Raw genomic sequence first — 15,365 nt, 5'->3', positions numbered from 1 at the left:
TCTGAGCTGGAGGAATGATGGAGGAACTGTCATGGAAGGCACAAATCCAAAATAATTGGGAAGAGGGGAGTGATGAGGAGTGCATGTATATAGCAAACCATAACAGAATCCAGTCAGATTTTCAGCTGCAGTGCAGGGGGTGAAGGGGTTTAATTTCCAAGGGGAACAATTTGAGGAGAAAGGTGTGCCTGTGCTTGACCCACCTGGGTGGGGAAGAGGCAGGGGGACACCAGGCGTCCAGCAAAGCCGCTCTGTTTGTGGGGAGGATGGTGTGTGGGCTGAAATGACAGTGGCACCACTTAGTGTGCTTGGGAGAATGGTCCATATGTGCTCCTGGTGGCTTGGGAGGGGCTGCAGTTATATTAGAAACACATCTGCTGCGTGGTAGGAGGGGGAGGAGAAGTGGGTTTGGGAAGCAGTTTCAGGCAGGGCTCTTTCCCCAGCAGTCAGTGATGGGGTGCAGTCCTCCTCTGTAGTATCAGTGATATTTTTGCCCGACCTCCGGGAGAAATGACGAGGAGGACTCCATCTTACCAGAAGGCTAATTAATTACTTTATTATACTATATTATTCTATATTATTACACTACATCTAAACTCAATCTGCACAAAGCACTCAACTCAACTCAACTGCCCAGCATCTCATGGCTGTCTGCTGACCCACAGTCTGCACACACACCCGGCCCTGACAGGCCAAGGAAACAAAACACCATCACTGGGTGAACAATCTCCACATTGCATTCTACTTTGGCACAACACAGGAGCAGCAAATGAGATAAGAATTGTTTTGATCATTCTTTCCTCTGCTTCTCTCACTTCTTCTCTCAGGTTCAGAGAATGTGAATCCCACACTGTAGGTGGAAAGTCATGCTGTCCCCATAAGAGTTGAGCTGTAACATCTTCTGCTGCCTTCACACGTTGGATTTGAGTGTCCAGGCTTCCTCCTCGTTTGCCACTGCTGGTCTTGGGGTCACTGGTACAATCTGGTTTCTTCTGTGGCAAGTCATTATTTTCACAAGTTTGCATCTGAATGCCACTATTCCCTGAGACGTCTTCCCTACAACAGGAAAAACACTTTACTACAGATGGGAAAACACAGGTTTTCTATGGCTTCTTCTATATTTACTATGAAAAACAACAGACTATTTTTGGGAGAAGACACCATTTAGGGTCTCAGTTACTCTTTCATCTGTCATTGGCTATTTCACCTCTGTTCCACCACAGAGCCAGTACAATGTAGATCATTCTTGACACTTTGTCCCATAGCACATTTTCAGAAATCCTACAATGGCCCAGGCAATCTGTACTATGGTTGACTATCTTCACTAAAGCTTGCTTCAAAGCATTGTTTACACTTTTTATGGCTTTATCCAGCCATGAACGGACAAAAATCCACTTCTAGTGTGCTTTCACAAGGTCCTCCTTTCCCACTTTTCAAGAAGCAGCAGTGATTAGTAAGGAACATGAAGAGGAACAGGGATGAGGATTAGCAAAGAGAGAGAAGGGGAGGATTCCCAAATGTTAAATAGGAACATCTTGGCTTAACTAGGCAGGGGAGCCTGTGAACAGGAACAGCCTTGGTGCATCTCAGTGTAGTGACAGAAACAGGGAGGAGGCCAGAGTGAAATAAATCTGAAGTACAAAGTTGTCGTGACACAACTCTGAAATAAGGGGGATGAAAGAAACAGAATTATGTGGTTGTGGTGGCAGATGCTCCCCCAGACTTCCCACAGTTTGGCCAGACAGAAAAAACTGATTGCATAATCTATCTGAAACAACGTATTTGCATAGTTAACCTTAATTTTCCCACAGAATAAATCTCCCACCCATTATTTGAACTGCCATTCTCAGTTCCACAATGGCTGGGACAAAGACTGCTTTTTAGAATTACAGAATCACAGAATGATTTGGGTTGGAAGGGATCTTCAAGCCCATCTCATTCCATCCTCCTGCCACGGGCAGGGACACCTTCCACTATCCCAGGTTGCTCCAAATTCTGTCCAACCTGGCCTTGGGCACTTCCAGGGATGAGAAGTCCACAACCTCTCTGGGCAACTTGTTCTAAGATTTTTTTATTTCAAAAGCTCTGATTCCTCCTCTTCTTGTGCCAGTATTTAACAGCTGAATCAGACAATCCCAAAATCCTGGCTCATATTTAACATCAAAGAGGATGTCCAGAAATCTCAGCAGTGCTATAGGGAAAGGCTGATCCAGTTGACAACTCTTCCACCTCTAGGGATTTTTTGGTTAGATTTCACATTTTCCTCATTTTGTCCCACTTACCTTATTGGCTGCTTGGTGAGTTACACAAAGGCAGTGGGAATGATAAGCAGAACAAACCAGATAGCTGTAAAACCAGAAAATCAATATGGTTAGCACTTGGAGTTATCTTTGTTATTACATTTACTCCATCTGGGACAAACAGGCAAGATTAGGGATAGGGTCTCATCTTGCCCCTCTGCCCAGAGGCAGGAATTTTTCCATGTTTCCCCATTGCTCCCAGGACCCAATCAACTAGACATTGACCAGAGTCATATAACCAGGGACAACTGATGTTGTGGTCTCTGGAGTAGTTTGCAAAACTCCTCCTTCCGTTCCTTCATCTCACTCCATTATTCCTTCTCACCATAATGTGCACTACAGTTTTTGACAGACTCCAGCTGAAATCAAGAGCCCTTGTGCAAAGTCTTGAGCACGTGCACAGTCAGACATAATCTCTATTTCATCAGCTAATGGCTGAGTGGAAGATGGGGAAAGGGGAGAAGAAAATCTCTTCAGACTGATCTAAATGCACTGGTGTAGCTGTGAAGAAATGTTTTATTTGCCCATCTTTTTTATTCCTTTGAAAATGTGAAAAAACCTCAGCATTTAAATATTTACATTTTTTTCTGCTTTTTTTCCAGTTGAAGTGATTCACTGAATTCACAGAAAGTCTCAGAGAAGAATCTGAAAATGGCTCCATTAAAAAAAACTGGCTTTTGGTTTATCTATTCTCTTTTACATTCCTTACAAATATTTGAAAACTTCTTTATAAAAGCTTAGACAATCTGTTTATACTGTCTTTACTAACTTCTCCCACAATACATGGGTATAGATTTGTCTTGCAGCATATTTAGTAGCTCTTCTAACAGGAATGGATCTCTTTGGAATAGAACACCAAACTGAAAGAGCAACTAAGTGCTCTGGGTAGTGAAGTCTTTAATAAAATGGCATACCTGTCACTGGCAGTGTCCCTGATGAGGAAGGGAAAGAGGACAGAAGATTCACACCTATGGAGAGAGAGAAATTCTTGATTTTTGTATCAATTTGCTCTTCTGATGAAGATCATCAGAGCAGTGATGAGGACAGTCAGGCAAAGAGCCAGCTCATTCCAGCACCAAAGCAGTTCCAAGGGTGGAGTCTGACAGCTCTCCCTCTGCACAGAACACTTTAAAATTGCCATGTTTGTTTCTTGGCCATCAACAGATCTTTCCAGCCTGGATACCAACATATCTGCTGACCAACCTGATACCTGTTAATGGTGGGCATGAAGTGAACTAGAATGGGATCCATCTAAGATCTTTACTTCATATAAGACTAGAAGAATGACTTTCAAGGTGTCAAGATAATAATTGAAAACGTAGTTTCAACCAGGACCTGGTTTTGTCCAGAAATGTAAGCTAAACCTTCCCTGGTGCAAGAAATTAATTGAATTTCTCTCTTATCCAGAAAAGGAAGCTCTGAACTTGCTCCTATATGGGGCAAGATTTTTAACAAGACAGCCTGTAATAGTGGTTTCTTGATAAATTTTTTGTGCTGAATGCTGAAGAAGAACTGAGAAGGTTCCAGCCTCATTACAGACATCAGATCATAACAAATACAAAGGCAACACTTTAGGGGAATAAACATTTGGTGCTCTATTTGCAAGGACCCGACCTTGCTGAGGCTTGGGAGCATTTTGCAGGAAACTGGAATTACTGTTTCATTAAATTAAAGGCCAAGGGGGCTTCTTTTTTAATCCAGTCCCGTGTTTTTCACAATCCAAATTTAAAAATTCTAAAATATTTGTAATTTTTAAATAGATATAATTCCAATAGGCTGTATTATTTTCTAGGACTGCTTTGTTGAAGGGCTGTATCTATCACAGCAAGAAATTCTTTTATCTGGATAGCACCAAGTGAAATTTTCAATGGTGTCATGATGAAAAAGACCAGACACCAAATTGTGACTTCTGAACCAGGCACCACAGAGAAATAGATCTATGAAATAGGGGAGAAAGTGCTGGGCTGATGCTAAACAGTGTGTGCAGTGGTCTGGTATGGTCACAAGGGCTGGAATGACAAAATAGGCTGAATTTCTCACTGACAGCCATTCATTTTACAGATACAAAAGCCACAGCAAACTTTCACAAAGCAGAAATCTGTACATTTTCCTGGAAATGTGTGGAGCTTCTCCCACGAGTAGGGACACCTATTTCATGGTTACTTCCCAAGGGACTGAGTGAAGGAATCTTCACTCTAATGTCTGTGTACATTATCATCAGATCAGTGGTAAGTTATATTTGACTCCTAATCAATACTATTTCTTTTGTTTACTTTAATATAGGTATCTTGATACAGTTTTATATAATGCTATAATTTGCTAGTAGTTATTTTAATTTTATACTGTGTAGTAAGTAATTCTGATGAAAGTCTTTTGTCTGTTACCTCCTGTTCATTTGTCTTAATAAACAATTCCTTTTTATATAAATACATCTGATTTGCCATCAACAGAACTTGCAGGACAGAGTGATTCCTTAAATTTAAACTGCTGACAAAATCTGAGGCTAAGGAAGGATTTGCCTTCATTTCAACCCCTTTCTGTGAAGGTGTTTAAATACACAAGGGAGTTCTTTCTTCCCCTCAGTGGCAGAGCTTCTTTAGTAAATTTTTTGAAGCTCCCACTCTCCCCACGACAGCTGGGGGTCTGAACTCCACATGAGCAGGTCAGGACATTGCTGTGGTGTAATGACAACCATCTTACCTGGCTCAATGGTCTGTGGTGGCCACTGGGTGCTGTCATTGGTGCATCTCATATCAAGGGGGGTCCAGAAGGTTTTGCCATTCACTTCCTTGCACGTCCTGCTGCCAAAGGTGGGGGGTCTCTTATCATAACCTGTCTGGCATTTGAAATGTAAGACTTGTCCCACGTAATGCTGTTGGGGCAGCCTTATGGAGGCATGTGGAATAGTCTTGGGAGGACCACAGAAATCTGTGGGAGCACAAGGCAGCACATGGTTAAAGCAGACAGATTTTGCATGCCGCTTCTGTTCTTGAAAATCTTGTGTTCTTAGAAAATATAGACAGGCAGGATATAGCAAGCCTTTCTAATTTTTGGTTAGGATGTAAAAGACTCATTTGCTTATACTGTATCACCTTATTCAGCCAAGATATTACAGAAATCGTTTCTTTCCCTGTGTCTGCAAAATAATTAAATACCATTCACCATTTTTACACTACTTCCATAGAAATCACCAGGAGAAGTATAGAATGATCTCTTATTTACCTTTTTGTTTGGACTCTGAAAGGTCTTCTTGCTTCTGGGGTGCAGAGCTCATTGGTTCTAACTCTGGCTTTTGTGTAAGTTCTAACTCCATCATGGGAGCCACTGATGACAAGTTTTTCTTACCTGTGGTGAAGTTACATTTGTTGAGTTACAGCAGGACAAATATCAGAACAAAGTGCCAGAGCACCCAAACTTCTAGAGGTAGGATAAAACTGTTTCAAGTTCTAACTTAGAAAAATAAGCACAAAAGATCTTTTGTTAATGCCCAGATTTGTTTTATACCAAGTTACACATGGAGGAGAAACACCTCTATGTATAGAAAAAAACCCCAACACTCACTCACCCAAGCATTTAAATGGTTTGTATATCCAAACAGCACCCTGCTGTTCAATCTTACACTGAATTCCTGGGTATGCACTAGCTTCTCTGTCATAGCCAGGGTCACACGTATAGTACAGTTTGGTCTCTGGTGGATACATGTCAGCAGTAACATCAGCAAATTCAGTCGGTGGAAGAAGTGGGCATACACCTGCAAATAGAAAGCCTGAGAATCAGGACAGCCTGGCATTTTACTTTATGGCTCAAGGACTGCCCTGTTCTCAATACCAGACATGTCCAGCAGATGGACAACATGAAACATTTTCTTAATGAAGAACGATTATTACCAACATTTTCTTAATGAAGCTGTTAAAAATTGTTTTGGAAAGCAGCTACCACCACCAGAGTGTGCAGACCTCAGTCTACGGAGTGAGGCACAATAGGCAAAAGTAAGCAATTAAAAGTTGCAATTGTCTATAAGCAAACATTGGGAATGGGCATAGACTTTCAGTTCTGTCTGAGGACACCAAAGAGCAGATTACTGTGAAATAAGTTTGCAAACCTAAATATAACTTGTCCCAAAACAAGGACGTGAAATGTTGTGTCATCAGCAAATCATATCTAAATATACTTCTCAATCAGTTGGAATGAATTAAGTTAGATCATTTCAGTGCACTTGAAAAGCCTGCTTAAGCTGAGCTGGGGACCCAGAGGTTGATAAAGGCACTACTTAATGATTATTTAAGGTCCAAAGGCTGAGAAATTAAAGAATCAAATAGTCTGGTTGCACCAGACCTGGCACTCTGGATCTTTGGGTGCATGATCCGTGGTCCTTTATGCTTATGCACAACAGCAACAGCTATCAGGACTGAAATTTCTTAGTCATCATATTCTCACATTTTCTGCAGCCATAATTAATGCAGCCTTAGCAACCAGCAGGAATGACTGCCAAAGGCCCTCGAGTCCCTGATAGCTGTTCATCATTTGGAGTCTGCCCTTGACTCCCAAAGTGCTTTCTCCTTGAAAGACCAACAGCAACTTAACCTGTGACTCCCAGCCCCAGCCCTGCAATGCCCTTTTTTTCGTTTCCTCACTTTGATATTTTCTGCCCTTTTTACTTTACTTTGTCTTGCTGTTTAGTAAGTCACAAAGTTTGAAGAAGGCAACAATGAAAGGTATGTGAGCAGTTTAACAGCTAATCTGCATAAGGGTTGTTTTAATCCCCTTGTACCTTTGTGTTATCAAAGGATTCGCCTTGTAAACGACATCGGACTGTGGCTTTGAGAGAAGTGACTGCACCCGAAATAGTTAACCACATGTTTTACCACAGACTGTCAGGGTGATTAAAATTAAAGAGTTATCAGATCAGCAGCAAGTTGAGATCATGTACTCTAACTTTCCCTGAAAGCTAAAAGCTTGTTTCCCTCAAGACTTCAAAAACCTCTTTGAAGCAGATTGCAGATCTGAATCTCAGCATAAGGCACTCCAACCTACAACTCATTAGTCTCTTCTTAAGAAAACCCACAACATTTAACCAACTCATCATAAAGGGCAAACATTCTTTTAATTGATGATCAGATGTTGGGTTCTTCTGAACTTGCACACATCAGACAGAGAAATGTGCAGAAATGGTGCACTTGAGAGAAGGTGAACATCCACATTGCAGCTGGATCACACACAGCCTTTCTGGGATCCAGTCTTTTCATTTCATCCACATTGCTCAAGTTTTTGTCTTCTCTCATCTAAATAACTGCAGTATCTTCTTTGACCTTTACAACCATACTCCTTTCTCCGATCCAGAAAGAATTTTGGAAGGGGAATTTCCCAGGTCTTGGTGTGACCTTGTGCCTGCCTCCCTTTGACTTTTAACTCCTTCATTGTCACATAAAATATTTTGCTCCCATTTTCAAGAGCCGTCTCCTTTGCAACCATCATAACCTTTTAAAACACTGGCTTTTCCTCCCATACTTCTCACCAACGTGTTTGATCAAACTTGTCAACTTTTGGGTTTATTGTTGCACCAGTCTTCACACTGGGAGGAGCTGTGAATGAATGCAGATATTGCCATGATTGCTCTTAATTGTCTCAAAATATCTTATATATCTTCAGAAGTGCTTCTCTTTATGTGGTTTTTACTCCTCTTTCTAGAAAAAGTAGGTACTTGGCATGTAATCCATGCATCCTCCTACCAGGCAGTTTTAGGGAGTGAAAAGATCCTCTCCCAGCCTCCTTTTCTCCAGGCTGAGCTCCCCCAGATCCTTTAGCCTCTCCTCATCAGACCTGTGCTCCAGACCCTTCCCCAGCTCCACTGCCCTTCTCTGGACCTGTTCCAGCATCTCCATGTCTTTCGTTGGTTTCATGTCATGGCACCTCCTGGAATAGTTTGGGAAGACTGCAGAGAGGATGCAGAGCTGCTGAGGTCAGGACCATACTGACCTCTGGAGTGAACTGTGCCCAAAACTTCATTCCATCTTTGTGCCCAAGGAAACTACATGGTTTGCCCCTAAAAAAATCAACATCCTTGCTGTGTGAGTGGTAAAATAGCCAAGGGATTGGAAGAATCCAGGGAGTAGGGAATGGCAGGGTAGATTTTTTTTTCTTCACCAGCTTTCTGACTTTTTACATTTTTAGGGGAGATTAGCTTTGTTTTTTAGGGGTTTTTTTGTTGTTTTTCACCTTGCTGGTAATTAGCCAATCAACTTGAGTTGGCATGATATGAAAATGTCAATCTTTTAAAAGGCCAGCACATCTGGGCATGACCTGCCTCACAGCCTGTGGTGTTTTGCACAGCTCAGCTTTCCCTGGATTCTGCATCCCTCCACAGCTGTTCCAGTGTTGCCCTCCTGCTATTATTGGTTTGAAATACTGCCCTCACATTACCTTGAGATGTTTTGATGTTTTGTTTGCCTCCTCATTTTCCCTCTGCACTTATTCCAATTTATTGTCCCCATGACAAGGTGCCACTATTTCCTTCTCTTGCTGTCCTGATGTCCACTGTTCTCTCATTCCTTCATTCACAAAATTCATCAGCCTCTACCAATTATTCTCACTTCCCACACCCCAAAAGTGTCCTGGGACTCCATTTCTCTGCACTTGGATGTGACAGTGGTCACAAGGGTTCTTGGATGAGGGAAGAGACGAGAATGTTGACTTTATGTTCAGAAGGCTTGATTTATTATTTTATGATATATATATTACATTATAACTAACTAAAAAGAAATTAAAAGGAAAGGTTTCTTCAGAAGGCTAAGCTAATAATAGAAAAGAATTATAACAAAAGCAGCTCTCTCGGACTCTGTCCGAGATTGCTTGGCCCTTGATTGGCCATTAATTATAAACATCCAAGATGGGCCAATCACAGACAGACCTGTTGCATTGCACAGCAGCAGATAACCATTGTTTACATCTTGTTGCTGAAACTTCTCAGCTTCAGCAGGAAAAATCCTAAGAAAGGATTTCACAAAAAGATGTCTGCGACACTTGGAGGTAGTAAATGGGCCAAACAGAGAGGTTGGTGTAATTGTGTTCACTGGAATTTAGCCTTTCTGTCACTTGCAGAATTAGGAGAACATTTAGCTCTCCTAAGGCAGATGGGAATTTCTGTTTCTCCCCATATTCATGGATTTTTGGTGCCTACAGCATTTGTGGAAGTTCTGGAGGTGGTTTCAATTATTATGATGGAGTGGATGGAGACAAACCCTTGGAATTGTGTATTGAGACAATAGACATGAAACATAACAATTAAAAAAGTAGTTATTGGTTCTGCTGAAGCGCTCCCTAAATCAAGTTTGAAAAGTTTTTTGAGACCTGCAAGCCTTGTCATCTGAGCCAACAGATAGGTGTGAGCTGGGGTGTCTGATGCCATTTGAGATGTCTCAGGGCTTCTGGGATTTCCACAAGTACTGTCAGATATCAGACAGGAAATACTGGAGGGAAAGAAACCCAGCATCTAAATCAGCATCAGCCCTTTCAGATTTCTTCCCTCACATTTCCCATTCACCTCTGTTACTCACCCAACCACAAAACTGCTCTTGGTGGGTGTGCTGGCAGTATCAGGCTTCATGAAACCCTCCCTCCTGTTTCTCTTCCATGTCTGAGCTAGCAGAGCAGTGATAGATGAGGCTCTAAAACAATACATTTAGTCCACAAGAAGTGAGTGTGGTAAATTCGTAACAGGTATTTTTAGTGCTAGGTAAAACACAGACAGTGAGTCACGCCACACTAACCTAAACTCAGAACTTCCTCTGTCACGTGGCTCTGTGTCACCAGCACTGACACTATTCTGATCTCAAGTTAAAGCAGCAAGGTGCAAAAATAGGACAATTTTCCCCTTACTACAGAGGCAGTAGGATGGGATTGGTAGGAAACTGGATGGCTCTGAAGTTTTGGGCAAAAGCAGTGGAAGAAACCAGGCACTGCACACACCTGCCCAGTTCAGAGATGAAGAACACCTCTCCCCAGAGACAACAACAAATCAAACCAGGTGAAAATGAAGATTTTTTTCCCCAGCTGTGCCTGAAAAGCTAAATCAGCCCTGGGGATTTATGTGCTGTGAGAAACTGGGCTCTCTAAATGGTGCAGTCTTATGAAGATGAAACTGATACAGGCAAAGTGAAGGAATTGATACCATCAACAGGACTGAAATGGTAATGAACTTTTTCTTACTTCAAAACTTATCTCCAAAGGATCCTTTAACAAGCAAGCCTCAGCTCTGCAGGATTCTTTCCCCCATTAATGTCATTTATTGCTTATGTGAATTTGTAAGATGGGAATAGATCCCAGATGTGGGGTTGGGGTACAGACCCCAATTTTATTGTAACTTGCCTGTGAGATTATAATTAACTGTTCATTAGATTATAGAGAGATTATCTTAAAAAATGATTTCAGTAATAGTGAGTCTGCAGTAAGTGGCAGAAATACAATGCAGATAAAATGACCAGACACAAGTTTTTATACAAACAGCAATGGAGGAGAGAGCAGCCTTAGGGGGATGGAGGTGGGTTTGAATATTCCCAGCAGTGGAGAATAAGAATCTCCTGTTCTAAGAATCTGGCAGTTCAGTCCCTGCTGAGTTTTCTGTACCAGCAAAGTTTCTCTGTTCAAAAAACAGTGTAAAATAAAGTGGAATATGAACTGTCAGGAGCTCTAGGACCACAGAAAACTGGGTTTGGGAGAAATGCACTTCTCTTACCTCTTGGCTTAATCCTGCTGACCAGCTGTTTGCATTGACCCAGGCAGTGGAATCTAATGCAAAAAAAAATCCATATACAGCAAGGCTAGAGCAGGTTGCACAGTGGACTCAGCTTTGTCATGCTAAGCATAATTTATTCTCAGGAATGTGACAATCTTGGTTCCTTCTGTGAGAAGTGGAGCTGGGCAAACCACTCTAGAGACACCTGATTTACCTTCTCCAAAGCAAAGCTTTAAGGTGCTTCTTTCTTTTTATCAGCTGCAGTGGTGGAAGAACATTCCTCCATGCTCACATTGATAATCAGAGTGGTTTACCTGATGTATTGATAGATCTCCCACCTGCCCTTGCAGAGAGGCTGGGCTGGGGACTTGAACTCAAAATCTGTAATTGAAAGAGGGAACATTAGCATAGAAGGAAGAAGAAGAAAAACTAGCCTGGGCACAGTGTGCTGCATAGAAAGTGCATTAAGTAAAGAATGGGGAACATTTGTTTTTGTTTCTGGGTGTTTATAACATCCTTGGTTCTGTGGTAAAGCCACAGAGCTCAGACTCTGAATGCAACCACGGCTCATGGTTTTGTAGCAGAACACAGAGCCAAGTTTTGAGAATATCATACATGAAAGCCTTGTTTGGTGTGTGACACTTTTACTTAAATAGACAATCTCAGTAACCCACATGTCTTTGATATTTTCATCTGAGAAGAAACACAAATTGTCTTTTTAAACAACAGCAGAGATACAGATTCTTTCCTTCGTCTGGAATTTTCTCAGCCTTGCTTTTTGTAGGGCTGAAAGGGCAGTAGAGAATATCCTCTCTGAAAATAATTGAATGGTCTGACAAGTGTGTGTCCCAGTCTTGGAAAAGTGAAGATAAAAAGGTCTAGTGGGGAAATTTTGATTTCAAATATGCCCTAAGGACTCATCTCACCTGACTTAGGGACTTAGCATGGTCATGGAACTTTGCCCTGGAGATCTCAAGAGTAAGATGGAAATTTTCTGCGCATGGCAATGATTTTTCTGATGTCATGCATGAAGTATTTTTCCACATAGAGAGGGTTATATATTCTTTATGTGAAGGCTTACACTTTGCAAAATAAGAACATCAAGAAAAAGCAGCAGGTGACTGAGTGCTGCTCCCTGGCAGGGCTGAGGAACAGGGAGTCAAGTGAGGGAAGTCATGGAAGAGCTTTGGAAATGTGAGTTTTGGGGGAAGCATTAGAGGAGATGGAGCAAAGACTCAGTGAGCCACGTTGTTCCAAAATTCAGGACCAAGGTCAGGGAATGGAATCCGTGGGTAGAAAATATCCAGAAGCTGGGCTTTGAAGATAGCATTAATACAGCAGGGAGAAGAGGGCAGACAAAGCTGAACATTGAAGAAGTAGGGAGACCAAAATAACAACAATCTGAAGGCAACAGTGAGCAAAGTCTTCCAGAAGTAGATAAAGAATGGATTTTTTTTCTGCAATAACAGGAAAAAGAACATTACATCTCACCTCTGATGAGGTGGGAAAACAATTCCTCCAGCTGAAGAAGCAGGTACTGCAGGATCTCCATCTGTCTGTAATATGTGCTTTTCCTCAGTAGGATCACACTTTTAAAACATTTTTTTTACATTTTTTTACTTGTAGCTGCATATTGAGCCCTTTGTTGCTGAAGGCCACTGTAGCTGAAAGGTTTATAAAGGTATTTGCTCTCTAGTTGACCTTACAATAATCACTTGTCTGTGTTTGACAACTTTAATGTATTCTGCATTGCTTTTCAAATCCATGGGACCCAGCACTAATATGCAAGTATAATGGGAAAGAAATTCCTCTCATTTACATGACTGAGATCTGGTACCCATCTTGTGTGAATGAAATTCACATGAATGAATTTCTTTCTTTTGTGAGTTTTAATCCTTTCCAGGTTTAAGTTGCAAATCTGTTCAGTGTATCCCTGTATGATGAACAGCAAGATGGAAAGGTTGCAGGAGCACAGACCAGCTTTTACCTTGTGTTTGACCCTCACTTCAGGCTTCACCCATGCCTGCAGCTTCTAGGCACTGCTGCTGTGCAGGATAAAGGAGATAAATGTGATGCTCTTCACAGGAAAACCAGCATTTCTCTTCTTTTTAGCACTGAGGTATAGTTTAATTTTTATTAAAAGAATGATCATCCCATGCCTTAACTTCCCCAGTCCCCCAGAACTTTTCCCTCTCAAAACCCTTTGACAACTATCAGTGAAACTGTTCTGTAAAACAAATGGTTTTTATTTCCTTTTCCCTCTAATTATATTTATTCCTGATAGTGCATTTTGACAAACACCATCTAGGGTTGAATGTATTGACAAAACTGAACTTGCAGTGCTGGGACAAGCTGAAAATACTAAGGCAAAATAATAAAAAAGTACTGTATGTGCTGAGGCCTGGTTGATTTTTGACCAGTTTGACCCAACTCCTTTCCCTTTGCTTATGTCTATTCCCAGCTATCTTTGTTGATTCCCCTAAGGAATTAAATCAACAGGTCTTACAGCCACAATTCCTTAAGTGTCTCCATGATTAAAAACCCCTAAATTGGTGAAAGGTGGTGTTTCTACCTCAGCATTTGCAGGGAGAAATTACACATATATATATATAAATATTATGTTTAAACATTGGGAGAGACATTGAAAATAAGTATAGGAAGCTGAGGAAAGAAGGGCTTAGAAATACAGTGGGGAATGCAATCCTGTGCATTAATTCATTCAGTGGTGAATAAAATTACACGAAATAGCATAAAACGTAACTGCTCTGAAACCCCTCGATTTTTTTTCCAAAAAACCAGAACGGTTTCTGATAAACGAGAACTGCCAGAAAGAAATTTCACAACATGTTCCAGGCAGAGTAATTCAGAAAGTGTGATCTGGGGAACCTGACTCATCCCAGAACTGATCCCACTGACACATCTCTGGCCGAGCAGCTCGTGGTGCTGCTCCTGCACACAGCACCAAACACTTTCCCTGGGCTCTGGCTCCTCATCTGGCAGGGAAAGGAGAAGCTGCAGCACTTACTGGCAAAATAGTGAGAATAAAATCACCTGGGGCTTCAACATTCCTGAAGGTCCTTCCTGCATTAATCAGTTCAGTCACTAGCAACACACTCTTCCCTTGAGATGGCCAGCCCTGAGGAAAACTCCCAGCCCTGCCAAGGATGATCCATCAGCAGTTACAGTACCAGCATTTCTGAGAGCCTGCCTTAGGCTGTGTCTCTTCGTACCTCTCGGCCTGGACATCATCATCAGACACAGAAAGAAATATCACATTTATGGAGCACTGAGAATGGAAGGGATTTTTTTTCCCCTGCCTTTGAACAAAGCAGTTTAAATTTAAATACACTAATGCATCACCAGACCATTTCTCAATGCACCCACTTGTCATGATAAATAAGCCAAATCTAAGCAGTGTCACCATTTATAAATGTGTAAAATTATGCTGAATTGGATTAGCTGTCTCCATTCACAGTTTATAGGTGCTGCTGATTGAAAGGCATGGCTGAAAAAATATTTCATTTCTATAGTATCCATAGCAAATTTGGATGGTATCTTTTAACTAACAGCATTGCCATCAATTTTACCTACAGAGGTGCTGGCATTTCAGTGTCTATTTTTGTTTCCTAAAGTTACAAGCAAAATGGAAAAAGGAAATTCAAAGGGCTGCCTCAGGCTGCTTTGATCTGCCCACTGTTCTAGTGATGGGTTGGAGGATACATACATTAGTCAGACAAAAAATATCCTCTAAAGCTCTGGATTTTCTGCAGTTGACAGTTTGTGGGCACAGAACCCATTTCTCTCATTTCCTTAGAATAATAAATTCCTTAAGCTCCTTAACATCTTTCCTTTGCTGAAAGGAGTCAGGATGTTCTGCCTAAGTTTTGGTGGCTCTAACAGCCACCAAAAAACGCAAATCATTTTTTCCCTCCCCAAAAGGCAAAAAGAGTCTTTTACCTGTCCTGTTCCCCTTGATGAATCCAAACAAGAGCCACATCAAAAGCCACTTGCGCTCCATGGGACTTGTCCCCATCTTTTCTCCACACCTCTGAGGATGGTGAAGTTTCTCAGAAGCGATGAGCTGTTGCCAGCCAAGCCAAGGAGCTGATTACTGGCTCATGAGGCTGTCTGGGAGCATCACCCATGTGTGCAGAGAGGACTTTGGTCAGCAAATCATCATTTTGCTGGCTCCACAGGAAAGAACAAAGGCTGCTTTCTGTTCGGGTTTTAGTCTATTATCCAGGAAACCAAAGTCGATGCTCGGCGTGGCAGAGCGTGCCATCGTGTATAGGAAGTGGTTTGACACATCAGAGCTCCTGGCTCCACAGCTCTTT

At 41.7% G+C, this 15,365-nt stretch overlaps 1 protein-coding gene across 1 annotated transcript; it reads right to left on the bottom strand.

The window, feature by feature from the left end:
- Window positions 1-2,302: 2,302 nt before the first annotated feature.
- Window positions 2,303-15,064, bottom strand: LOC115910539 (interleukin-2 receptor subunit alpha-like). Its single transcript, XM_030960775.1, has 6 exons — window positions 14,989-15,064; window positions 5,866-6,051; window positions 5,523-5,645; window positions 5,001-5,228; window positions 3,218-3,268; window positions 2,303-2,358 (listed from the first exon to the last, which is right to left on the bottom strand). The coding sequence occupies exons 1-6, from the start codon at window positions 15,062-15,064 to the stop codon at window positions 2,303-2,305; spliced, it is 720 nt and encodes a 239-aa protein (XP_030816635.1).
- Between the last annotated feature and the right edge of the window lie 301 nt (window positions 15,065-15,365).

The sequence above is a fragment of the Camarhynchus parvulus genome, chromosome 1A (genome assembly GCF_901933205.1).
Source record: "Camarhynchus parvulus chromosome 1A, STF_HiC, whole genome shotgun sequence".
Taxonomy (NCBI): Eukaryota; Metazoa; Chordata; class Aves; order Passeriformes; family Thraupidae; genus Camarhynchus; species Camarhynchus parvulus.
The sequence above is the reverse complement of the archived record's forward strand: the minus strand, read 5'-3'. Positions and strand labels throughout refer to the sequence as shown.

Bases quoted from the DNA above. Each gene is read 5' to 3' on its own strand.
- LOC115910539 (XM_030960775.1), bottom strand. From the start codon at position 15,064: ATGGGGACAAGTCCCATGGAGCGCAAGTGGCTTTTGATGTGGCTCTTG. The intron at 5,229-5,522 runs GTAAATAAGAGA...GTGCTCCCACAG, and splicing joins TTCAGAGTCCAAACAAAAAG to ATTTCTGTGGTCCTCCCAAG. The intron at 3,269-5,000 runs GTAAGATGGTTG...CTCTCTCCATAG, and splicing joins ACCACAGACCATTGAGCCAG to GTGTGAATCTTCTGTCCTCT.